At 37.9% G+C, this 26,094-nt stretch overlaps 1 protein-coding gene across 4 annotated transcripts in view; it reads left to right on the forward strand.

The window, feature by feature from the left end:
- PPA2 (inorganic pyrophosphatase 2) overlaps nt 1-25,275 on the forward strand; it is an 83,257-nt gene extending 57,982 nt beyond the window's left edge. For all 4 annotated transcript variants that reach the window (XM_075998099.1, XM_012779000.3, XM_012778999.3 and 1 more), the window contains 5 exons: nt 7,355-7,482; nt 10,575-10,660; nt 19,474-19,543; nt 23,999-24,035; nt 25,064-25,275. In XM_075998099.1, coding sequence (XP_075854214.1) covers nt 7,355-7,482; nt 10,575-10,660; nt 19,474-19,543; nt 23,999-24,035; nt 25,064-25,098 — 356 coding nt within the window. In that variant the 3' untranslated portion in view covers nt 25,099-25,275. The remainder of the gene's footprint in view (nt 1-7,354; nt 7,483-10,574; nt 10,661-19,473; nt 19,544-23,998; nt 24,036-25,063) is intronic.
- The last annotated feature ends 819 nt before the right edge of the window (nt 25,276-26,094 follow it).

Below are 26,094 nucleotides of genomic sequence, written 5' to 3' on the forward strand. Positions count from 1 at the left end.
TTTGGTAACGTGTCTCCATTATCATTTTGTTTGAAGAAACTCTTGATTTCCGTCTGAATTTCCTCTTTGACCCAATATTCTTCAATAATAGATTGTTTAGTTTCCATGACTTTGTGAAGTGTTGAGTGTTTCTCTAGGAATTAAACTCTAATTTTATACCACTATGGTCAAGGAAGACACATGGTATAATTTCTATTTTCTTGAATTTTTTGAGATCTGATTTGCAGCCTAGTATGTGATCAGTTTTGGAGAAGGATCCATGGGCTCCTGGAAGAGTGTAAATTCAACTTTATTTGGGTGCAGTATTCTGTAGAGATCTGTCAGACCTTTTTGTTCAAGTGCTCTGTTTAAGCCCATTATTTCTTTGCGTATTTTCTGTTTGGAGGATCTATCAGGTTCATTCAGTGGAATGTTGAAATCTGCTGCTACTATGGCATATTGTTTAACATGGTATTTAGATCAGACAAGATTTGCTTTATGTAATTGGATGATCCTGCATTGGGTGCATAAATATTAAGAATTGTTAAATCTTCTTGTTATATCTTCCCTTTCACCATATAACATGGTCATCTTTATCCTTTTTTATTTTTGGTATCTTAAAGCTTATGTTATCTGCAAATAGTGTAGCTACTCCTGCTTTCTTTGGACTTCCGTTTGCCTGGATGATATTTTTCCATTCCCTGACCTTCAGCCGGAAGGCATCTTTGTGGGTTAGATGTGTTTCCTGTGGACAGCAGATACTAGGCTTGTGGATTTTTATCCACTCTGCCAGTCTATGCCTCTTCAGAGGACAGTTTAAGCCATTTACATTTATTGAGAGGAATGAAATTGGAAGAAGATATCCAGTCATATTGTTGGGTGAAATCCTATTCCTTTGTTCTACTCCTTGAGCCATCATGCAGTTCAAGTTCTAGCCTTTAGCTCTTTGAAGATTTTACTTTGAGGAGTGTCTGTTGCCCTTTCGGTGTGTTAAGGCAGGTCTGAGAACTTCCTGTAGGGCTGGTCTGGTCTTTGCAAATTCCTTCAGTGATTGCTTGTCTGAGAAGGACTTTATTTCTTTCTCATATATGAAACTTAATTTTGCCAGATAAAGAATTCTAGGTTGGCTTTTTTCTGTTGTAGAATTTAAGAACAGGCACCAATTCCTCCTGGCTTGTAAGGTTTCAGATGAGAAGTCTGCTGTTAGTCTGATAGGCTTTCCTTTATAGGGTATTTGTTGTTTTCATCTCTGATGGAGGATTGCTTGTTTCTCGTTTACTGTGGTCAGCCTAATAACCACGTGATGAGGTGATTGCTTTTTCATGTTGAGTCTTCCAGGGGTTCTGTGTGCTTCTTGTATTTGCATATCAAGATTTCTGGCCAGTCCCGGCATATTTTCCTCCAGTATTCTTTGAAATAAGTAAGCCCTTGTGAATATTCTTCTTCCCCTTACAGGATCCCAATCAATCTGAGATTTGGCTTTTTTACATAATCCCACACTTTTTGTAAGCTTTGATCTTGTCTCTTGTTTCTGTGTTCCTTTACTTCCTCTGATTTGTTTAGCGCATAGGCATAATCTTCAAGCTCTGAGATTCCTTCCTCTGCATGATCCATCCTGTTCGTGAAGGTTTCCGCTGTATTATGGAGTTCCTCGAATGTTTTCTTCATTGCCAGAATTTGTGTTTGGTTTTTCTGTATTATTTCAATTTCTTTGGTGAGTTTTCATTCATTTCCTGAATTGTTCTTGTGGTTTGTTTATGTTGGGATTCTATCTTATCTTCAATTCCATTGAGTTTTCTAGCAATCCATATTTGGAATTCTTCCTCTGTTGGTTTAATTATATCATGTAAATTGGTGTCAGTTAGTGGAGATGGAGTATTTTCTTTTGGAGGTGATTTTTCTCTCTGATCCTTCATGTTTCCTGTGATCTTTCGCTGTTCTTTCTCATCTGGGTGCTTTGTCGAGGACCGGAGGTGCTGGGACTCAATTATGAGCTAAATTCTGGGATTCCAAAGGAATGATCCTTGTCAGATCTGGGAATATGTGCTCTGGTCCTGTATTGTCTTAGAGGAGTTTGAGCCTATTGGGTTATCTTTGACCTGACCTGATGTCTTCACCTTATGTCTACAGAGTTTAGTGAGTTTGGGCCCCTTGCTTAGACATCCAGGTGTTAGATCCCTTTTGTGAGAGCTAGTCTCCTGTCAACCACTAGGTTGAAGTGGGAGGCACTATGTTAGGCTCTGAGTTTACGCTCTCTTTTGTTTCTGTGGCTTGCGAGAAGGAGTCAATTATCAAGGTATTCCTTGTCCTTTGTATTGCACTCTAAGCTTCCAAATAGGATATATAGGTATCCCAGTTTTTAGGGAATGTCCTGCCCCTCCCAAGGGTTCCTAGAGTCCTACTACTTCATTAGGAGAGCTGAGAGGAACATCAGTGAGCCTAAAAGAGAATACTTCAGAGGTTGCTTGATCTGTAGCTAGAGAGGAGCTGTTAATGTTATTCAGAGATCTTTCTTCACACTTTCGGAGTAGCTCCTGGTCGGGGGAGTCAGTTGGTGTAAATGCTAAGGACTATGGTCAACATTGTCCTTCCCGAACCACAGGCCTGTAAGTTGGCAACAATCTGGGTGCCAAAGGCAAGCCCTTGTGTTCCGAACTTATCACATGATCAAAATCAACTAGCCGTATGTAGACATCACTCTGCCCCCTTCTGCTTAATTCCAATGACCCTCATATTCAAGCTAGTCATACAGGGAAAGCGAGTTTTCTCCTTTCTCTTGAACCTCCAGGGCTGAGCCTGCTTTGGAGGGCTGTGGCTGGGGCAGGGAGAGACAACAGGTGAGACTGCTGCAAGTCCCCGACTGGGAATGTCTTTTCTCATTTTTCCCCTCCCCCAAGGGCAGAGTCTTCCGTGTTAGAGAGGAAGATAACCTACCATCTTGAGGGAAAGGTACTTCCTAGGGCTATCTAACCAAGACATGGTTACTGTCGTTCCCCTACCCCTCCGAGGGTGGAGTTTATCAAGTTGGTATGTGGCCTAAATCTCAGGGCTGTTGAAGAAGCCCTGCCTGAGGCCACTGAGCATCCAGACCAGAAAGAGACCTGCCATGCTGCTTGGCCCATGCCGGGGTGAGGTCGGTCCCTTCTGCACGAAACCCCACTGGCCTGGTCACTGCCAAGGGTCACCTTCAACCCCGGCAAATCTCAGCCCAGACAGCAGATTCCCTCACCCCTCCGCAATTCCCGGGAATAGGGCTTCCCTTTTGGCTGGAGGCATGGCTATCAGGCCACAGTAAAGAGGTAAAGGTGGGACTCAGCTTGAAAGGCTGTCCTGATAAACTGTTAGAGCTGCCTTTCAGTCGCCAGTGGGGAGGTGGAAGCAAAGTGGAGGTAACAGTCTTGTGACATGGGTTTCAAGTTGGATGGCCTCTTTCTCAGCTCTACCCAGGGGTGGAGTCAGACACTTTGGCGGAAGCACCCGGACCCAAGTCACAGGAGGGTGTGGGTGGTAATGTTTCCCCAGGTCACATCTGGAAAGGTAGCCTCCTTCACAACTCCACTTTGCCTAGATGGGCTCTGCTCTCTAGGCACAGAGCACAGGTGGCTGTGTGCAGCGGGAGACCACCCAAGTCCAATCTGGTGATACAGCCACATGAGCCACTACTCTCCTCTTTCCGCCCATTTAAACACAGAGTCCTGGGCGAGCCGCAGGAATGGGAAGACCTGGGGCAGGGTTGGAGGAAGAGACAGATTTCTCTCCTTATTTCCATCTTCCAGAAGCCCAACCCGTTCATCCGCCTAGGGGAGGGGGGTAGTCTAAGACTTCTTCCAGAGCAGCCCTCCACAGCGTTCCCAAGCTATGGAATAGCGGTGGCCCGCACTCCCAGCGCCAGCGTGGAAGGCACCTGCAGGGCGGAAAGCTGGGCTGGCTTTGGCGGGCTATCTCCAAACCGCCTGCTGAGCCCACTACTTCCCCAGCTTGCTGAGCCACAACCGTTTAGATGCAGAGATCTGTGCTCTCTGTCTACCCAGCACCAGCCAAAACCTCAGCGATTGCCAAGGGCAGAGTCTCCTTTAGGGTATACACCCCCCACCTCGTTCTGGAAGCATCCTGAAGTGAGATGCCAGACTTGGCACTGTTCCTGCAGTATGGGGAAGCATCTGCTGGGTTCCAACCCTCCCCCACCTGAAACTGACTCAGCAGAGCACTCAGGAGAGTTCAAAATGTTCCCTGCTCCAGTCTCCACATAGCTCTTGTGTCCGTGCTACCACTTCCCACCTACTTCAGGCCACCTCCTGGCCTGCGTGGGGCTGGGGTTCTGTGGAGGAGGGAGCGTCTCCCTGCAAGCAAGGCGAGCCAATGTTGCAGCCAACTGGCTGGCCAGTCCCCACAGCAGACACGCTCCCTCCCTAGCGTATATTTCCGACTTCCCGGGTTTTGTGGAAGATTATCCGATTCACCTTTTATTTTCCGCCACCGTTTTTTTCCCATTTCTCAGCGATTCTCTGTAGGCTTGCGAAGCTGATCCTGTGGAAGTGCAGTTCACTCACATGTGGTTGTCCACTTTCTTCACTTTTTACTCTGAGAGCAGAGAACCAGGAGGTCATCCCTAATCCACCATTTTTTACAACTTTAGCATTTCTTGTAGTTTAGTGCTGGTGATGAATTTTCTCATTCTTATTTATCTAACATTTATCTTTTCTTGCCTTTGTTTTGGAAATGGAGTTTCACTGGATATAGAATTTATAGAATTAACAGGGACTTTTTTTAAGCCCTATAACACCCCATTTTCTTTTGTTCTCCATTTTTTCTCATACAGCGACAGCCATTTGTATTGTTACCTCACATAAAGACGACCCTTGAACAATACAGGTTTGAACAGTACATGCAGGTCCACTTATACATGGATTTTTTTTCAACCAAAGGTAGATCAGAAATAACAGTATTTGCCAGATGTGAAACCAGTCTACGAAGGGCCAGCTTTCCCTGTATGTGGGTTCCGCAGGGCAAACTGCAGGGTTTGGGCTGCACAGATTTTGGTAGACACAGAGAGAGAAGGGGGTGTCCTGGCCAGTCCCCAGTGCAGACTGAGGCACTACTATGTAATGTATTGTTTTTCTCAGACTTTTTAAAAAAAAGATTGTGTCCTTATTTTTGGATTTCAGCAAATTTTTTCTATGATATGCTAAGATGTTATTTTCTTTATATTAATATTATCTGTGTAGGGTGTACTGAACTTTGTGGATCGGTAGGTCTATGTTTTTTACCATATTTGGGAGATTGCCATTATTTTTTCACTATATTTTGGCCCCATTCTCTCTCACCTGCATTCTGAGACTCAATATACACATTTTAAACACCATTTTATCATCTCACAAATCACTGAAAGTCTCGTGTCTTTTCAATCTCTTTATATTTTAACTGTTTTTTAGCCTGTTTATAGTTTCTGCTCTGTCTGATAGATACTTCCCTGATTTGTTTTCTGCGATATACAAATTCTGCAGTTAAGCCTATCTGATTTTTTATTTCAGATCCTCCATCATTTGGTTCTTTGTCTCGTTTGTTTGTTTGAGACAGTCTCACTCTGTTGCCCTGGGTAGAGGTTCTTTTTTTGATAGTTTTACAATTTGGGGGTTTTGTCTGATATTTCTGTGTGTTTATGCCTTGTGACCGTTTTTCCTGAAAGTCCCGAACATATGGATAATAAGTACTTTAAGTTCCTTATCTTCATCAAGCATCTCAGGATTGATTTTTCTTGAGAGCTTTTTTCTTGATAAGGGGCTCAGAAACACTCCAGTGTGTACAATAAAGCCTGTGGTCACCACACCTGTATTGGGCAGGAGCCAAGCTGACCGTCTGCGCTGCCTGCTTGGGCATCTCCTTCCTGGGTGCCTGTGGACTCAGTACCTTGTAGACAGTGCTTTGTGTTTTTGTTCTACTCTGGGTCTGCAGAGGTACTTATCTTGTTTTTGAGTCTTTTTGATGTTCTCTTTTTTGGAAGCTATTGTAGGTGGGTTAACCTGAGGAGGTGTGTTGAAACATGAATTCAATGTCTCATCTTTATCAGTGGTCTCTTTTCTCCAAAGCAAAATGGTTTGGATATTTGAGAATTTTTTTTAATTGCTAATAATTTGGTTAATATACTTGAACTGAATGAAAGTCTCATTTCAGAAATAAATATTTTTCCTAATTTTCAGTAATCTTATTTATATATTCCCTCTCTGTTCCAAATATTAAAAAACAAAGGTTAAATTTAACTTGAATATACTGGAAAAAAATGAATTTATAAGAATGAAATTGTAATAATATTAGAGCTAAAAGTAAATGCATCTGATGTTAAGTAAGAAATTAATTACAAATTCATCTGGAGTCTGACCTTTACCATAAGTACAAAAAAAGTATGTTGATAGCAAAGGTTATGAGTAAGTATGTGTGTCTATATGTATGTTTGTATACCCAAATGCTTTTTATATATGCTATTTTTAGTGTGTGTTTGCATTTGTTTATAACTGTGCCTACCTACGTTGATTTTTCAGTAGCATTATGCAAATTAAAAATAAAGTAGCTGTCAGTATTAATGAAAGTATGTTTAGTATTTTTCTAAATCATTAATTTATGTTTGTATATTTATTTTTGAATGATAAAAGCATGTAAGGCCATCAGTTTGCCTTTTGAGTATAACTCCGGCTGCATACATGGACGAGGTTGTAGGGAATTGGAGAGAAAATAACTAATATTTGTTAAGAATTATTCCCTTATCTTTTATTAGATGATTTTCAATATATTATTTAATCTTCATACAACCTTGATTTCTTTTTCTCCATTTTGGATTTGGAGAAACAAAGTCCTATATTCTCCCAAGGTGATACAATATGTGAGTACCAGAACCGAAATTCTAACTTAGTGCTGATTCCAAATGTGTTTTTCCTAGTTATGGTATTTCTTCTTAGAAACTTTCTGAGTGTTATTGTCATTATTTTCTGAATGTTTTTAGTTAGAGTTTTGATTTTCTTTTGGGCCAAAAGTTATTTGATTAGTAAGATTGTTTTTCTTATTTTGTTTGTTTGTTTGCTTTTAATATCTAATGTTTGTTTAATTGTATAAGAAATTGAGGGGCCTGGGTATGGGTTTTTTTGGTAGGTGAGAGAGTTGTAAAATGTTTATAGAATGAAGGAATAGTATTTTATGTATGAAACGTGAAGTTGGGAGGTGGTGTAACACTGTCAGTGGTTCTGCTGCTGGGTAGGTGTCCTGTTGATGACACTGCCGGCTGGACTGTGCCCCGTGTTTCCTGGGTCCCTCAACTCAGTGCTCTGACACTATATGGAATGGACTTTGGTTTTTAACAAATGTCTTTCTTTCCCTCCACTTACAGATATTGGTGATGTTAAGAAGTTCAAACCAGGCTACCTGGAAGCTACCCTTAATTGGTTCAGAGTTTATAAAGTGCCGGAAGGAAAACCAGAAAACCAGTTTGCCTTTAATGGAGAATTCAAAAACAAGGTGAAAATGAGAATTTTCATTTCAAAATGTCCCTTGTGATACCTGTGCAGTACCAGTTTCACTTTGGGGCTCTCTTATTTGAATTTTTACGTATAGCGTGATAGCAAAAGTACCTTCTCCAGACTTACATATTTAAGGACATCATTTTATTATTTAACACTTTTTAATTTTTTTAGAGATCTCTCTCTATGAATCAGCCAAGCTAGATAGCCTCTGTTTCCATCTATTTATCTGTCAATAACTACACCTCAGAAAATGAGGGAATTTCATAATCAGTCTAATTTTGCAAATTACGTGTAGAAAACCCTCCATTTACAACTTTGGGGAGGAGAAAGTTACTTACTCATCATGTAAATCCACAGGGACTTCCTTCCTAAATGTTTATTCTGTTGTGACTGAATTAAGTTGCTTAACAATTAAGAGGGCACTTGAATTATCTTACTGTCATGAGATTTTTATATTAGAATGCCACAAATCACCACAAAGTATCTTTAATATGATACCAATGGAGAGAATAGGCCGAAGAGTTAAAGTCTAAAACAGGGACTATTTATTTAAAGTTATTACCACTAAGTAAATTGCATATTCTAAACCAGCTTTTAAGTGAATACTGATAGGTATGTTTTGTAAGTAAAATAAGGCATGTTAATGAAAACTTAAAATTTACTGTAAGTATTTTACTGCATAAGAATCGAATGCTGGACCCAGAATTTTTTGAAAGGCACATTAAAGAACCCTTCATATTTTGAAGGCTTTGTCTGGGATTACTAAATACAAAACCATTATGTTAGATTGAATTCTCTTCCTTAAAAATGAAATATTAAAAATTTATAGGCTGGGCGCGGTGGCTCACGCCTGTAATCCTAGCACTCTGGGAGGCCGAGGCGGGCGGATTGCTCGAGATCAGGAGTTCAAAAACAGCCTGAGCAAGAGCAAGACCCTGTCTCTACTATAAATAGAAAGAAATTAATTGGCCGGCTAATATATATAGAAAAAATTAGCCTCACATGGTGGCGCGCATGCCTGTAGTCCCAGCTACTTGGGAGGCTGAGGCAGCAGGATTGCTTGAACCCATGAGTTTGAGGTTGCTGTGAGCTAGGCTGACGCCACGGCACTCACTCTAGCCTGGGCAACAAAGCGAGACTCTGTCTCAAAAAAAAAAAAAAAAAAAAATTTATACAAAAAATTATTTTTTCTTTTTCTTCAAAGATAAGTTGTATTTCTTGTTTGAAATAATACCAATTTCAAACCTATGTAGTACTTGTGTGGCCCCTTACTGTCTCAGGTTAAGTTGCTAAGTCATGGATTTATACAGAGTGAGGGGTTTTTTGTTTTTTGTTGGTTTTTGACAACATGGATTCTTTTCTGTATAACGACTAGGTCATTTATATAGTCTCTTTGGAAAACAAACATTTTATGCATTGCATTGCTTTTTACCACCACTGTTTAAAATACAGAACCTGTCTTACTCATTCAGTATTGCTATAAAGAAATACCTGAAGCTATGTGATTTATAAAGGAAAGAGGTTTATTTGGCTCACAGTTCTGCAGGCTGTACAAGAACCAGCATCCATGTATGGTGAGGGCCTCGGGCTCCTTGCGTTCTTGGAGGCAGGTGGAGGGAGCCAATGTGTGCAGAGATCACACGGCAAGAGAGGAAATCAGAGAAAGAGAGACCAGAAGTGCCAGGCTCTTTCTAACAACCAACGCCCTTGGGAACTAACAGAGTGAGAACCCACTCACTCACCCTCAAGGGAAGATATCAGTCTGTTCAGGAGGGACCTGCCCCCGTGGCCCAGACACCCCCTGTTAGGCCCCACCTCAACACTGGGCATCAGATTTCCACATGAGGTTCGGGGGGGACAAACATCCAAACTCTAGCAGAGCCTAACTCAAGAGAATTAAATTGTACTTCTTTAACATGGTCAGAACAATGGCTCTTATTTTGTTGTCTAGGTTTTCCTGACACTCCTTTAGGAAGTACTGGAATTGGTTCTAAATAATCATAGTTATCTGAATAATTTGGTTAAAAACCTTTCTTTGTATTATCCAGATAATAAATTGGATTTCTTATCCTATATCGTGAGACTCCCAACACCATCTCCTTGAGAATTCAGCAGTCTTCCTTCATCTCAGCAGCAAAGACCCGAGACAACATTTCAGAGGCTAAAGTCACCATTATTATTATAGCTCAGTGCCTCAGATTCTTTATTTTCTTCATTACCATCATGTGATGAGTTGTAACTGAAGGAAAAAAGAGCTAGTGGGAATTAGTTAACCAGTAAAGACTGCTTTCTTAAGGAAAATAAGCAACATTTTAGGGGAAAAAGCCAAAGAATTTTCTGCTTTGAAATAAAAAACACGTTTTTCTTAGATGGTCTCACTAGATGTATTGTATATGTAGCAAGAGGTGTATCTTGCTATACACTTGCTATAGAGGTGTATCTATACATATGGTGCATTTTTACATACCATATGAATTAGTACTTTCAGACAATGGGTAACCTAAAATTACTTTACTGTCAGACTGCTTGCAGTTTTGATGGTGATGAAATTAATAGATGCTTACTCCCAAGCTAGGTTCTGGCTTTAGCACTTTACATACTACTACTTATTTATTCTTTCATCAACTCTATGATTTAGAGAGGAGTAGGCAGGCTTTTTTCCGTAAAGGATATACAGTATATATTTTAGGGTTATAGGTTGTATAGTTTCCGTCACAACTACTCAACTCCACCCTTATGACACTAAAGCAGTCATAGGCCAAACACAAATAGGCATGACTGTATTCAGTAAAACTTTATGTGTAGAAACAGGTGCCAGGCTGGGTTTGACCCATACGCCCTAGTTTGCCCGCCCCTGATACAGATTATCCCCGTTATATCCCACTTCATAGATGAAGACATTGAGGGTCAGTGGGGTTGAATAACTTGCCCAAAGTCTCACATCTGGTAAACAAGGAAGCCAGAATTTATGCTGAGGTTGGCTCAGCTCCGGAGCTCATGCTCTTAATAATTAACATTGTCGTTAGATTAGTTCTGTTAGTATAATGATGTGAGTGTTATTTTGTTTATTTGTTTGTTTGAAACCAGGCTTTTGCTCTTGAAGTTATTAAATCTACTCATGAATGTTGGAAAGCATTGCTGATGAAGAAGTGTAATGGAGGGGCTATAAATTGGTAAGAATTTTTCTTTCTAAGAATTTCTATGTTTAGTAATGTTATTATGAATTGGTACTAGTGGCTATACAGTACTATTCAGATTTCTGTTTTTTTTGAAAGGGAATTCAAATTTTTTTCATTTAAAAAGAGGGAGCCTGCATGCAGTGGGCAGTACTGAGTTCTGGGCACTGTGGAGCTAGGAATGGACATGAGCTTTTTCTCAATGGATTTATGGTTTGGTGGGCTTGCTGGCAGGCAGACAGGCATTAATTATAATACCTTGTGATGTATGCAGAGATGGGATAAAAACAGCAGTTTTTTAACTTATAAATTTATAGTTATTTATTTCTTGATAAGAACAGTAAAAGCCTTCTTATTCAACATGATCTGGATCATTGGCTGGTTGGTTAAAAGGACCCGACAATAGTAACATAACTCAAACATTTTATTTTAAACATTTAAATGTATATTATTCACCCCTCTTTAGATAAAAGGTTGAACCCTTTTCTATATAAATTTCATATAGATTTTTTTCTATATGTTTTAATATAATACAGAATAGAAAAAGGTCCTGTAATCCTTAAACTCCATACAACTTAAAAACCCTTACAGAGCAGGGCGTGGTGGCTCACGCCTGTAATCCTAGCACTCTGGGAGGCCGAGGTGGGCTTATTGCTCGAGGTCAGGAGTTCGAAACCAGCCTGAGCAAGAGTAAGACCCCCGTCTCTACTATAAATAGAAAGAAATGAATTGCCCAACTAATATATATATATAAAAAAAAAGAAAAAAATTAAGGCCGGGTGCGGTGGCTCACGCCTGTAATCCTAGCTCTCTGGGAGGCCGAGGCGGGCGGATTGCTCAACGTCAGGAGTTCAAAACCAGCCTGAGCAAGAGCGAGACTCCGTCTCTACTATAAATAGAAAGAAACTAATTGGCCAACTGATATATATATATAAAAAATTAGCTGGGCATGGTGGCGCATGCCTGTAGTCCCAGCTACTCGGGAGGCTGAGACAGAAGGATCGCTCGAGCCCAGGAGTTTGAGGTTGCTGTGAGCTAGGCTGACGCCACGGCACTCACTCTAGCCTGGGCAACAAAGCGAGACTCTGTCTCAAAAAAAAAAAAAAAATTAGCCGGGCATGGTGGCGCATGCCTGGAGTCCCAGCTACTTGGGAGGCTGAGGCAGGAGGATTGCTTGAGTCCAGGAGATTGAGGTTGCCGTGAGCTAGGCTGACACCACAGCACTCACTCTAGCCTGGGCAACAAAGTGAGACTCTGTCTCAAAAAACAAAACAAAACAAAACAAAAACACCTTTATATATTTTTTATGTTCTTTTGTTAAAATCTTTTTACAGTTAATTTCTACACACAAAATTTGACACCAAATTTTTGTAGTGATTCGTCTTTATTGAGGCTTTTTAGACCCTCAATATCATTTTTACTGTTAGTAGTTTTAGAGCCTGTTTAATACTCATAGAAACCGTTCTCTTTCCATACTTTTTTCATCAATGAACATAATTACTACTTAAGTTATGAAATTATAATAAGTACAACTGACATAAACAGATTTGGGAACAAAGAAAATTGACTCTTTCTTGGTGAGTCTAACTGTGGGAAGCAAAAGTGCATCATTCTGGAGAGACAGAGCGTGCCCCAGCTTCGTTGCCCCTTCGCCCCAATCAGGAGGAGTCCAGGAGCATTTTGTTCTTCCAGCAGACACCGAGAGTCTGCTGCCAGGTGTGGTGCTGGTACTGGAATATCGCTGTGAATGTGACAGGGTCCTGCCCTCTCTGCACAGTCTGGCAATCAAGAGAGACAATACAGTAATCAGATGGAATAATGATTATTTAGTCTGAAGTATATTTTATCCAAGTCACTGAGAAGGCTCACTTGGCCAGCAACACAAGCGCGTGGGCATTGTAGCTTCAGAGTCTGCTTCTCTTGCAAGCTAAAGTAACACTGTCACTTCCTTGATCCTCTCTTCCATCTTTTTCTTACCTCTTGTGTCAACCACTCTCTTTTTTTAGCATAATCTTAAAATTGAGGTAATTGTTCCTAATTTAAATGATACAACTTATTAACGACAAAGCTGGGTATAACTGAATGTCCTCTAGTCTGCCTATCCTAGTTATTGGTAGACTGAGCTATTCTTGATGGTCTAGAAGTCAGATATTAGTATCATGTGTCCCTCCCATTGTTTGAAGAGGTGTTTGCGTGCTCCTTGCTGTCTTACCTCCTTAAGTGCACTTTCTAAAAAGGTTATGCCATCTTCCATGGGGCTGGAGTGTTTCCCCAGGTTTCCTTAGCTGCACGGCTGGAGACCGTGTTAGGTTCGTTTATTTGGCTGGTGTCATTTCTTCTGTGCTGATTCTCATTTTCTTTACTATGAGGGTCACTTTATTTTTAAGCTCTGGCATCCTTTTGTTCCAGCCTCCTGAGTGATGATACGAATTACATGAACAACAAGAGTTGACATTTACTAACTCTGTCCTGTGTTCCAGGTTCTAAGTGTTTTGTGTTTGTTATGTAAGTACAACTCACAAGAACCCTACAAGATATGTATTATTATTATCTCCATTTTAAACATGAGAAAAATGAGGCCAAATAGAAATTTAAATAACTTATCTAAAACGACACAGGATTTAAGTCCAGATTCCAAACCTACTTTCTTAACAGCTATGTTCTAGTACTTCTGCTGCATTTTTAATAGCAAAATATTTTTTAGCTTAAAATTCAGTATGTAAATTATATTGATCTAGATAATTTCAGTCAGAATCTTTAGAATTTTAGCTCATTTTATCTATTTTCTCTTTTTAGATCAGAACTTAATTTTTAAAATGTATTCGGAGTTGTTAATTTCTTTTGCCTTTGTGTAATAAGTTGCTTATCTGCTTTAATTTCTTAAAATGTGCTGTTAGTGATTAGCAAGCCCTCTTCCCACTTACTTTTTTGAACCTGTTTTCCCCACTCAGTTCATTTTAGGTTCATCCTGTCTCAGCTCTTCTCTCCATCAATGTGTACATACTACACCAGAATTAACTGGGGATGTCGTTAGAAGATTCAGATGCATTGTCCGTTTCTCTAAACCTGGTGTGTTAGGATGTTTGAGGAGTAGAGTCTAAGTACGTGCATGTTTTACAAGCTCCATACATGATTCTGATGAGCCTCTCTGCTTAAGAACCATAAAATGTAAACTTCTCACGGAGAATCAAACAAGGCCTTCCAAGACTTGGCCCCTGTTACCTGTCTAGCCTCAGTTTCTTTTTTTTTTTTTTACCTGCCATATGCTTTATTTTTTTTTTCCTTTTTTAATTTTTTCCAGCATATTATGGGGGTACAAATGTTAAGGTTACATGTATTTCCCTTGCCCCTCTCCCTCCTCAAGTCAGAGCTTCAAGCGTGTCCATCACCCAGTTGGTGCACATCACATTCATTATGTATGTATATGCCCATCCCCTCCCCCACACCTGCCTGACCCCCAATAGATGTTATTCCTATATGCCTCAATTTCTATCGCCACTTGTCTCTTATTTCATGTTTCAACACCTTAAAACCACTTGCCACTCCTCATAAATGCTGTGCTTCTATTGATCTCTAGACCTTATATCATTTTGTTTCCTTTGCCATGATTGTCTTCTTATGCCTTGAACTGGCTGACTTACTCATCTTTTGAGACTTAGTTTTCACTTCACCTTCTCTAGAAAGCATTCCCTCACGCTAGCCCCTCTCTAGGTTAGGTGCCAGTACTCCCTGTGTCCTTGTCCCTTGTGTATTTCTATCATTGCACTGACCACGCTTAATAAATACTTGGTGCATGAATTTGTTTCCTCCTCTAGAATATAAATTCCTCAAGAACAGATGAATAAAGACTCCTTCTTCTTCATATTCCTAATTCCTGGAATGCAGCAGGCACTCAATAAATATCTGTTGGAATAAATTGTTGAATAATATTTTAAAACCAACAAATATTTATTATTGCTTTTTTTAAAATCTAGGTGGTGACTCGTGTGTTCCCAGGAGCATTGCTTTATTAAATTCTTTAACTGATACTTTGAATAATTTTTTTTCTCCCAATAAGTTTTTTGGTGGTGGTTTTTACTCTTTTTCCCACTGCTAAATGTTTACTCTGCAAACTATATAGTCTTTTAACAGAGAGAATTTTATTACTTCTATTCTTACCTAAGAAACATTTAACTCTATTGTGAGAGAAATAAAGTTTTTGACATTTACTTTTACTCTTCCAGCTCCTCTCACCCTCTCTTCAACCATAGTTTATCTATTATATTTTTAAGAAATCAGAATTGTAATGTTCAGTTTTAGTTTATTTTATTAGCCATTAAGTATTTTGATCCATTTGTCTTCCAGATTTTTCAAGTTTTCATTGATTCTTGAATGTCCCTCTAGTTATAAAATACTTTAATTCAGTTACTGATCATTTCTTTGCTCATAAATTACTTTTTATTAACAACCATTCTCCTGCTTAATATATTCATATGGTATTGCCAGAAGTATCTTTCAAAAGTATAAATGTGACTGTCATTGTTATGCTTAAAAACTTCTCATGGCTCCCTTCAACACTAGTATTTAGTCCAACTCTTCCGTTATTGAACAAGCCTACTTCTCCGTCTTCCTGGTCTGGCCCCCGCATCCCACCGTCTTTCCTCTGCGAATGCCTTTGTTCTTCCAGAGGCCTTTGAGATGTCCCTTCTGCATCTAAAGGGGCTGTCATGTCACTGGTGTACATACCTCTGTGTAGAACTGGGGGTGTTTTGTTTTTTCTGATGCCCTGTCTTGAGTTTGTACCATATCCCTTAGTAACAGGACTTGGCACAGTACGTAGTTTGTGTTTACTGATTAAAGAAGTGCATTCAGTTCTTCCAAATTATTTAGGTCTTGAAATTATTTCTTTTTACCTTCCCAGTGGAAAGTGTATTTAGTCTCATACTTTCTATATGCTTATAGAAAATTTAAAGAGATAAGAATAACAGTAATTTTGGACCATAAGAGATGTGGGGTAAATGTACACAACACTAAAACAAAGGGAGGTTTTAGTGTTGTGTACATTTACCCCACATCTCTTATGGTCCAAAATTACTGTTATTCTTATCTCTTTAAATTTTCTCTCTTTTTCCTTGACTTCTTTGCTCTCCTTTTTTCTTGCCAAATCTATGTCGTAGACATTGCCTTTGAGGATTCTCTTGGGTGTGGGCTTTAGTCTGAATTGACTTGAAGAAAATAATTTTCCCTTTACCAAAGTGCTATATTACTGGCCCTGTAAATTTTATCTTTCATGTATCTGTTTATTATTTGCAGATAGTTTTCTGTTTCTTTTTATTTAGTCACCTATTTTGCACTGTTATCTATGAATATACCTTTTTATTATTTTTAAATGCAATTTGGATTTGTGGTACACAGCATTTTGGTATTACTGATTGTTTGCTGTAATGTTGTATCTGCTTGTTTTGGTCAGCAAAGTTGTGCATGGGCTATATAATGTTTATAAATTTAGAATAAAATATTTAGTGTTTTATTATAGAAGGAAAGCAGTACATTCTTTTTAGTTATTATTTTTAATCTCATTTATTATAGGTGCCAGTAGCTGAGTCATCACTCCTCTAAGTAATTGTGCTGCTTCTCCTCTTGGAGGTCATAGTCGTAGTTTGAAAGCCAAAAAGCATTTTGGTAGGCCGGGCGCGGTGGCTCACGCCTGTAATCCTAGCACTCTGGGAGGCCGAGGTGGGCGGATTGCTCAAGGTCAGGAGTTCGAAACCACCCTGAGCAAGAGCGAGACCCCGTCTCTACTATAAATAGAAACAAATTAATTGGCCAACTAATATATATAGAAAAAAAATTAGCCAGGCATGGTGGCGCATGCCTGTAGTCCCAGCTACTTGGGAGGCTGAGGCAGGAGGATTGCTTGAGCCCAGGAGTTTGAGGTTGCTGTGAGCTAGGCTGACGCCACGGCACTCACTCTAGCCTGGGCAACAAAGCGAGACTCTGTCTCAAAAAAAAAAAAAAAAAAAAAAGCATTTTGGTGATTATAAGCACCATGGGGCTCCACAGTATCTCCAGCATCTAGAAGAGTCCCTGACACACTGTCTAATTTTTTGAATCAGTAAATAAATATGAATTGGTATTAAACAACTGGTTTCATGGGGGCCAGTTCAGAGAAAAATAAAAAATGTTTCTTGGTAACCTGCCTTTTATTACATCTTCAAACATTCAAAGTACAAATAACTTCATAACGTTTTAGACAGGAAAATATATGTATACACACACCCATACTGACACACATATATATGGTCTTACAACCTAGACTACATATTTTATTGACTAAAAGGATATCAGTGAGGATATTGGCACTGTTTTTAGCTAATAAAATACTATTGTAAGAGTTTATTGGAGAAATAGTAACAAGGAACTTTGTAATCTTTCATCCTTTATGTCAGTATATCATGCAAGAAACTCCTAAGTCCATTTGTATACACTTTCCATTTCATTCTTGGAAAAAGCTATACTAATAATTTTCCCAGAATGAAAAGTAGCACAGCCAGTTGGCGTTTCTTGGTTTCTAATGGAACTTGCCAAGACATGTTATTAAAAAAAAATTATTCAGTGTTTTTAAAATTTACAGTGCTTGCTTTAATATTGTTGTTCTTTTCTAAAATTCCTGTTTATGGTTTTGTTTTGTTGTGAGAGTAGGGGAGGGTTATCAGATTTAATGGATAAAAAATACATGATACCAGTTAAATTTGAATTTCAGAACAACAAATTTGTTTGATGTAAATATATCCCTTTCAATATTTGGGATATAACTATACTAAAAAAATGTTGTTTATTTGAAATTCAGATTAATTTTATCTGGCAACCCTATGTAGAGAAGAGCCCCCCTACTCTCTCACCATCATTTTCCCAAAATTTTCAAGGAATGTTTTACCTGGGTTTAGTTATAATGTTAAAATCATTATGTATAGCATAATTAGTACATTATATACCATGCTTTCTTCATAGGAATAGCACTTAAGACTTTGCAGTATCTAATATTTTACTTGGTTCTTTTTGAATTTATTTGTGACATTAATTAGGGAAATATTTGACATATAAAAGCTCTACCTTTTTCAATTTTCATCTTACATCAAACATGAACTGTGGAAAAGAGCATACAAAAAAGTTATAATCTTATAGATGATAATGCTTACTTCCATCAAATTTTATTCATGCAAGAATGAAAATGGATTATTAGTCTCGATAGAAACCAAAATGACCACTACTGTAATCACTGTATACTCAGTATTAATTACTGAGAGATGTAGACCGATCTTTTTATCATATATATCTCAACACATTTCACAAAGCTATCATGAAAATGAATTTGATAATGTCTACCCCTTGGATCCACTGGAGGAGGAATACTACCGTGTTTCCCCAAAAATAAGACCTACCCATAAAATAAGCCCTAGCAGGATTTCTAAGCATTTGCACAATATAAGCCCTACCCTGAAAATGAGACTTAGTGACAGGCGTGGCTATGCAGCACATCTGCACAACCCATGCATTTCGTCACAGAGAGGGAAAGAAGACGAGCAGCCCTTCTCATCTGCCCCGTGAGAGCTCTATGGCTCGACATGAGAGATTGGGGCCAATGGTGAGAGATTGGGGCCAATGGTTCTAAAGGAAATAGAGTTGCGAGAAATTCAGGATGGAATTCAGGGTTTGGAGAGTTAGGATGATGTTCCAGAAGAAGACAACTTAACTATATTTGAATAAATGTAGATTGTTGTGCCATACTTAAAAAAAATAACACATCCCCTGAAAATAAGCCCTAGGGTGTCTTCTTGAGGAAAAATAAATATAAGGCCATGTCTTATTTTCGGGGAAACACGGTATGCATGTGTGTTCTACCTATCACTTATCTCTTCTAGGATCTGATAATCACCTTTCCTTCTATTAAAAAAATTAACTTGGCTTTAACTCCCTTCTCTACTACCTCTTGATCCATTTTAATCTGCCGATTTCCTTGATGAAATTTTTATAAATCGGTGTTACTATGTTTGAGAGGATCATGGCCTTGGCTCTCATCTGGGAGGCAGAGCGGGAGAGTGGGCGTGTGCTCCACACTCGTGGAGCCGCAGGAAAGGCGTGGGCCCCACAGAGCCTCCACCGGTCCCGGCAGGAGCTGCTGCTGTGCTGGGCGACCCTGCTTCCATGATAGCAAAGTCTTCATGTTTACATGGCTGCTGCTTCGATCCTCCATGTCTGTCTGAGAAAAAGAGCACACATCTTTCAGTAGCCAGTGACAGCGCTTGTCACCTCACTTAGAGGAAAATAATCTTCCTGTAGTCCCATTTTGTGGGTCAAATTTGGTTCCTCTTTTCTTCAATAAAGGTGACGTGAGTTGGGTGTAACTTTTTACATACACCAGGGAATTATCAGGATTTGTATAATATCATTTTAAACATCTTTTTTGATTCTAGAGAGTGTAATGCTGTGGAGTACTATATACAGGGTGTCCCAAAAGTTGCCACACATAAGGAAAATGAGAAATTGTAGCTAAATATACCTTTATTTATAAAATACTCATAAAATTTTACAAAATGTTTCCGTTATTTGGTGACTTTTGGGATGCCCTGTATTTGTAACCTTGCCTGAAAGGATGTACAATGATTTTTAGTTGTCCTAATTTTTGTTTATTCAGTTCCTTATTCACTGGCTAAAATTACATGGCTGATGTGGAGGATTTGGAGTTGGGTTTGTTGTTTTGTTTTTTTTTCTTTTTGGTAATTGTTCTTTTTTTATCCTGTTTAATAATAATATTTTCTTTTTCTCTCTAGCACAAACGTGCAGGTGTGTGATAGCCCTTTCCATTGCACTCAAGATGAAGCAAGATCCTTAGTTGAATCGGTAAGGGGCAGATGTCCAAGATAGCCTTTAATCTCATAAATGTCATAGGAAGTCAAGCAGAAATTCTGAAATATTTAGCAATGAAATGTGTCAAGTCTTTTTGGGATCCATGAAGTTTAAAAATAATGTTGAAATCTATGTTTTTAATTTTATTTTTGAAAGTACATTGACCATTTAGCTAATTTTAGAGGATGCTATTTTTTAATATCATCAATTTGTTATTGTTTATATACATTTGCTCTCCTCTCTGATGCTCTGTTCTCATAAGTTATCCACCATCCAGTGTCTACATTGGGACTGGCTGTTGGTATAGACGCACACAGGCTTAAGAAAAATAAAATGGATAAAAGACTCCACTTTTTTACTTATTTAGTTTGGCTGTCTCGCCTCACAGGCTCTCCTTCTCAAGCTAAGAAGATATCCTTGGAGTTTAATGTGTCTTAGTGATAACGTTGCATGGAGACAATGGAATTTATTAGTAAATTAATGCTTGATTTGGAGGCCACTAAATCAGAAAATTCAGAAAGTCAAGTAATGTTGCCATAGAAAGTGTGTTCAGCAGTGATCTTAGGCTAGAAATCTCATTTATAAATTAAGGGTTTTTAAATACAAATTATAAGATTGAAACTAGTGAATTTAGATCTGTATATTAGGAACAGCTAAAATGTTTATAAATGTTAATTGATCACTGCGACCACTTCTAATTTAGTGAAATTTTTTGTCACTAATTTATCAGCTGTTTAATTAGTGCCTGCTATGTGATAAGCTCTAGATGCTGGGGATGCAGTATTAAAGAGAAGACACAAAATCTTCTGCTCTCATGTAGCTCACATTTTTGCTGGAGAGATGGATAATAAATAAATATATACGTAAAATATCTAGTATTTCAGAAAGTGATAAATACCTTCTGGAAAATGGCAAAAAATGAGCAGAAGTGGGATGGGACTCATAGTTGTTAAAAAGGTGGTCGGGGACAGCCTTGCTGAGGAGAGGGCCGACACAGGAGCCAGGATTTGTAGAAGGCAAAAGGAGTCAAGTGACTATCTGGAGGAAGAATGTTTCAGGCCACACTCCCAAAGGCCCTGAGGCCGGAGGATGCCTGCTGTATTCAGGAAGCCATAGTGACTGCTGGAATAGAGAAAACGTGGAGGAGAGAGGAGGTGGTGAGATTGGAAATGTCTGGAGCCAGATGGAGGCAGATTCTGAAAGACCCTGTGAAGACTGTTTGGAGGGTTGTGTTTGTTGTTCTTAATGAAGTAGAAGCCATTAAAGGGTTTTGAGCAAAGTAGTGATTTGATCTGACCAAGACCAGATCATTGCCTTGGTGAGAATGGACTGCAGGGAGACGAGGGGGGATACAGGGAAGACGCCATGGTAATGCAGGCCATGATATTGGTTTATTTTCTCCAAATTATCAATTTTGTATCTCTATAGATTATATTCTGAACTTCGTTTTCATGAATAGTTATTATTACTTCTTTAAGGAAAAAAATAAAGGAAAGCAAAAAACTTTTTGTCTTTGTCCATGCAAATCTGTCTCATTGATGTTAGATTAAGACGATTCCATTTATTTCAGTTTGGGATTTATAAATAATAGATATAGTAGATACTTATCAAAATTAGCTGCAAGATTAAAGTTTCTAGATTGCATCCTGTTTTTTAATTGCTTCCCTTCATATTAGTAGCAAAACTGTCCTCTTAGGCAAAAAATAATCAGAGGATGTACATATGGTTTTAGATAGAAGTAGATTAGGGGAGTAAGAGTAGAACCAGAAACAGTAACACACAGCCTCATTTACATAGTTACCTAACTTTGTTGCACTATATAAAAATGGAGAAGGTGCTGTGCTGAGTGATTTTTCACAGGGAATATTGAAGCAGAAATTCACAGTTTATAGAAACTAGTCCCTCTTCATAAGCTCAGTGGAGCTTAACATATGCCGGTTTCGCCATTAAATATTTGTAAATCCAAGAATTGTCCTGTGAGCACCCTCATTAGTGATTCAGGGTTCTGAGAGTCCAGATTAGTTAACACTTTCTCTTCAAGAGTAAATTTATCAATTTGTAATAATGAAATTCTTTTGCTGGAAAAGCATTTTGACTTGGCATTTCCTCTCTTCAGAACCACACTGAAATGTTTGAGTCAGAATTATTTAGGTATATATTTCCAGGACTCTCCGTTTTGCTATATACTGAATATTGCCCTATTTTTAAAGTACTGTCGATTTTTGTTTGTCCCTTGGTTGCTGAGAAAAATTGAAGACATTGAAGTCATCAGTCAAACTTGATCAAATTCATACCTTATCAAGTCCTGGGCTTGTATGGAAACAAATTATAAGACCCAAAATGTGTTAGTGGGCTTAGAATGAGTGAATTAAGAAGTGAGACATGTGCCGAACTAATATTATCTTGAGATTTGTTTAATGAGTCTGCACCATGTGAATGCAATATTGGGAACCTATTTTTCCCCTTTTAATTTTGAACCCTTATAGTAAAATGACAGACTGTTAATCCTTGTGTCATATAGTAAAGCAAGACACTTTATGTTCTTTCAATGTGCCATGTTTGTTAATTTGAGCAAATGTAACCTGCAGGTGGAAATGTTTATAGGGACGTGTGGAGTTATTTGAAGGAGAGACATTTAAGTACAGAGCAGTTGATTTGATAGTTCATATTAATTTAAAATACATGTTATATATGAATAGAGACAGAGGCAAGAATAGTATTTCTTTGGTTGATATAAGAAAGAAATACTTCAGTAATGAGAACACTGGATTTGTTTGAAAGAAATTACAGATACGAAGATTCATGAGAAGTATTGTTGGGATGGGGAAGAGGATAAGATAGCATTTTTTGAATGAGAATATTCAACAATACTCATCCATGTGTGGAGATTTATCTCAGATGGCTTAAAGGGTGCCCATGTTCTTTCCTTGTTATGACATTAGGAGAAACAGATAACCCAAAGCCCTTCTTTAGTTCCTTACTATGAGAATGTGATGCTAGTGGCACCCGAGAGTGAAGGGCTGGGACGGAGGCGCTTCCCAGACCACTCCACACATTTCTTTGCTCTTCCATTTTCTGTGAGCAAGCGTTATATTTTTCATTATGTTTAAGAATCAGAAAATCATTGACAGTAGGTAAAGAGTTAAATATTTGATGCTTTCACGTACCTATTATTATTGTTGTCTTCAAATTTAAATGACAGTGTCTCTTTTAATATGGCAAAAATGTTTTTTAAAATTACCTTCAAACTTTGTCATTTCTCTGAGTCTCAGACGTACACATGATGTTTGCTTTTTTTTTTTTTTAACAAAAGACTTCTTATGTTTGTATATATTCTACCAACCAAGAAATATATTTTAAAAATAAAGAAATAAAACTATCCTGGAAATTATTTTTTTAAGTTAAAATGTAATGATAAATATTTTAGATAGAGTAGCTTTCCCATTTCTTTTCTGTAACGCTTTTTAGGTTAATGAGAGATTGCTCAATTATTCTATTTTTATAAATAATCCATTTTCTTCCTCTAAAATGTTTGGCAGCTCCAGCAAAAAGCAGCTGCTAATTTTAAACAGGAAATCTAAACAGCTAATTTCCAAAAAAAACTTTGTATAAAAGGTGTCCTGCACAATTTAGAGAGTATAACAATTTCAAAGAATAAGCAAGTTACTGTTTTATAGTCTATTTAGAAAAACAGAGCCATCAAACTCCAAATGCCAAACCCAGTGACTACAATTTTTATGTTGTAGTGTTACCGTCACACCCAGATGTAAGTCCTGCTCTGTCCCAAAAACCAACCAGGGTTAAGCATTTTTTCTGTGTGAGGAAGCAGAACAGAATTATTCTTCTTTTTTTGAAGTACTCAGGGATGTTTTTTAAAAAAAATTTATAAAGGAGTCTTTTTAAGGGGAAAAAATCTTACATCTCAGAAAAACTTTTCTTCAAATTTGTCTACCATAGATCATATTACATCTGTTTTAAGAATCTTGGGCCAGCCATCAAAATAAATAGAAAAATTTGAAAGCTCTAGAAACTGCTAAATTATATAATGTGTGCATGTGCTTGCATGCATGTGTGTTTAAGTGTGTGTGTATGTGTGTGTGTGTGTGTGTGTGTGTGTGTTTAGTTTTTGTTCTCAAGATATCAGCCATAGAAGCAATTGAAGAAAGCCTCTCTTCACATTCTCAGCTACAAGGCCTTCAGTAGTTCCCATGGGTTAATGATAAAAATTATTTCTAAGCATGCTTTATTTATTTGACTCCATGTGTGTGGGTTTTTATCTGAAAGAATGAGCAACTGTTAATAAAAGGCAAAGAGGAATATTTACCGTTTTCAGGTTAGAGAACTATTGTGTATAAACTTTGTTCTATAATTTCATGAAAAAAACTTTCCTGGATGAGGTTTCCATATATGAATATTATAACAGGGATTTCTTCTGTTCTTATTTTTTAGGTATCATTTTCACTGAATAAAGAAAGTGATGAAGAAGGTATAGTATATTTTGGTTCATGAAGAGTGAGATACATAAATTTGTTTACAGTAGTGGAAACCAAAAGAAATAAAATAGATTTTATTATTTTTAAATAGTCATTTAAAGTTTCAGATGAAATACCTTATTTTTTAATTTCAGAAAATGAGGAAGAGCAACATATATTACTTTTAGGCTAGAAAATAGCTTGATTATGCATTGACCTTTTTTTTGGTGAAGTACTGAGATATTGCAGCCAGTTCTGATAAATTTAAAAAGATTCAAAGTATCTGAATCTCAGAGATATTATCTATTATCATTTTAATGAATTACTCATTTTAAGCAAAGATCTTAAAAATCAAAATTTATACTATAATAGGATTAAAAATAATTATTTATATTACCACTGTTTGAAGCTGTTTTAAGAAACAAGTAAAAATGTTCTGTGTAGCCAATTTCAAAATGCAAGCATGTGTATACATCAGTTGCCTTTCAAAATACTGCAAGACTTTAGGCCTTGCAATAGAAAATATTAGAAGAATATTCAACTTGCAAATTTGGAGGAAAACATGACAACTATTTACTAAGAGTCAAGTTATGAGATGTTTGGAAAGGAGTAAATGCACAGACATGATTTCATAGGAAGGCAAGCTGTATTCCTTTTATGGTAAGCTAACGGATTGTTTCTTCACAGTACCGTCCCATTTGGGTATTTGATAGACAGCCCAATTTTATAATGAGGTTTTTCTAAATCTTTCATGCTATAGCTTAAGGTACTAACTTCTGTGTTGTTCTTTAGAAGCAAAATGACCCAGAATGATAAATAAAGTGGGAAGGGTCTAGAAGTTTTAATATAGCTTTATATAAAGCTTAAGCCAAATGAGAAAACTTAAAGGGAAGTGGCTTTAAACAGAGAAAAGTGATATACTAAGCTTATGAGCGCTGCTGTCTGTCTGCATACTTCCTGAAAGTCTAAATCAAATTTGTCTTACCGCTCCCTCCCTCTTCCTCTGCACCCCTTCTCCAACACCTTCCTTTCCCCTTTTTAGATGCAGAGCAAGCGTGGTGCTTCCTTGGCAAGTGATTGGAACATTTGAAATTCTGCCATCAAGACTCCAAACTCCAAGGACTCCAAGACTTCCTTTCCCCTTAGTGCTAGAGATAGGCAGGTCTACGAGCATTTCCTGATTTCCTGTTAAAACTTATTTTTTTCAAATTTTTGAAGATACGCAATATATAAATAAATACTAAAATGTTTGAATTAGTCTCCTTTTTATATTTATTAATATAAAAAGAAAGGATCTAGTGTCATTTCATGGCAGAAGTTTAGAAGCATTGAGTTTTAATCAGTTCTAATTTCTATACCTAAGGGAGCCCAATGATTTTATTAGCTTTTACTTATTTAGGTTAAATGTAAAAATCACAGATATACTGAGTTAATAAAATTTCTGTAAATACTATTGCTCTCATTTTTATACTGCGTTATCCCTTTCAAGTTCATTACTGATGCAAGCTTTATTTAGCCAGACCCTGCCCTCCTCCCTTCTTAGTGCCTGTGTAAACATGCTACATTTATTAAGGCTCTTTCCTGAAATTTACTATTTCGGAGGTCACATGCTTTTGACTCTCATTCAGACCCCTTAGTTTCCATTGTCTTTGGGGACATGTGAACCTCCTTGAGGGACAACAGAGAGTATAAGGGAAAAATAGATTATTTTAAATTTTAAAGCTATAGTGACTTTTTAAATTGTGAAAACAATCCTAGCACTGTCCAGAGCAAAAAAAAATTAAAAAAAAAAAATAAATTGTGAAAACAAGACAGAAAATAACCACTATTGCAACAGTTGTAAAAAATAAGCTGGAATTGTTGAGGGATAGATTAATTTACTTGTGGCATGTAAGTACCCTGAGAGCTGGAAGCCGGTCTGCGGCCTCTCGCAGGGCAACCACGCCTGGCCTTGCACTCGGCCGCCCTCCCCCAGCGGAGAGTAGCACTCTCTGGTCACTCTCTGGTCATCGTCCTTGCTGGGGAGGTGACACCCTCTCCCTCCAGTACTCCTGTCAACCACAGTTGTCTTCA

The sequence above is a fragment of the Microcebus murinus genome, chromosome 27 (assembly GCF_040939455.1).
Source record: "Microcebus murinus isolate Inina chromosome 27, M.murinus_Inina_mat1.0, whole genome shotgun sequence".
Taxonomy (NCBI): domain Eukaryota; kingdom Metazoa; phylum Chordata; class Mammalia; order Primates; family Cheirogaleidae; genus Microcebus; species Microcebus murinus.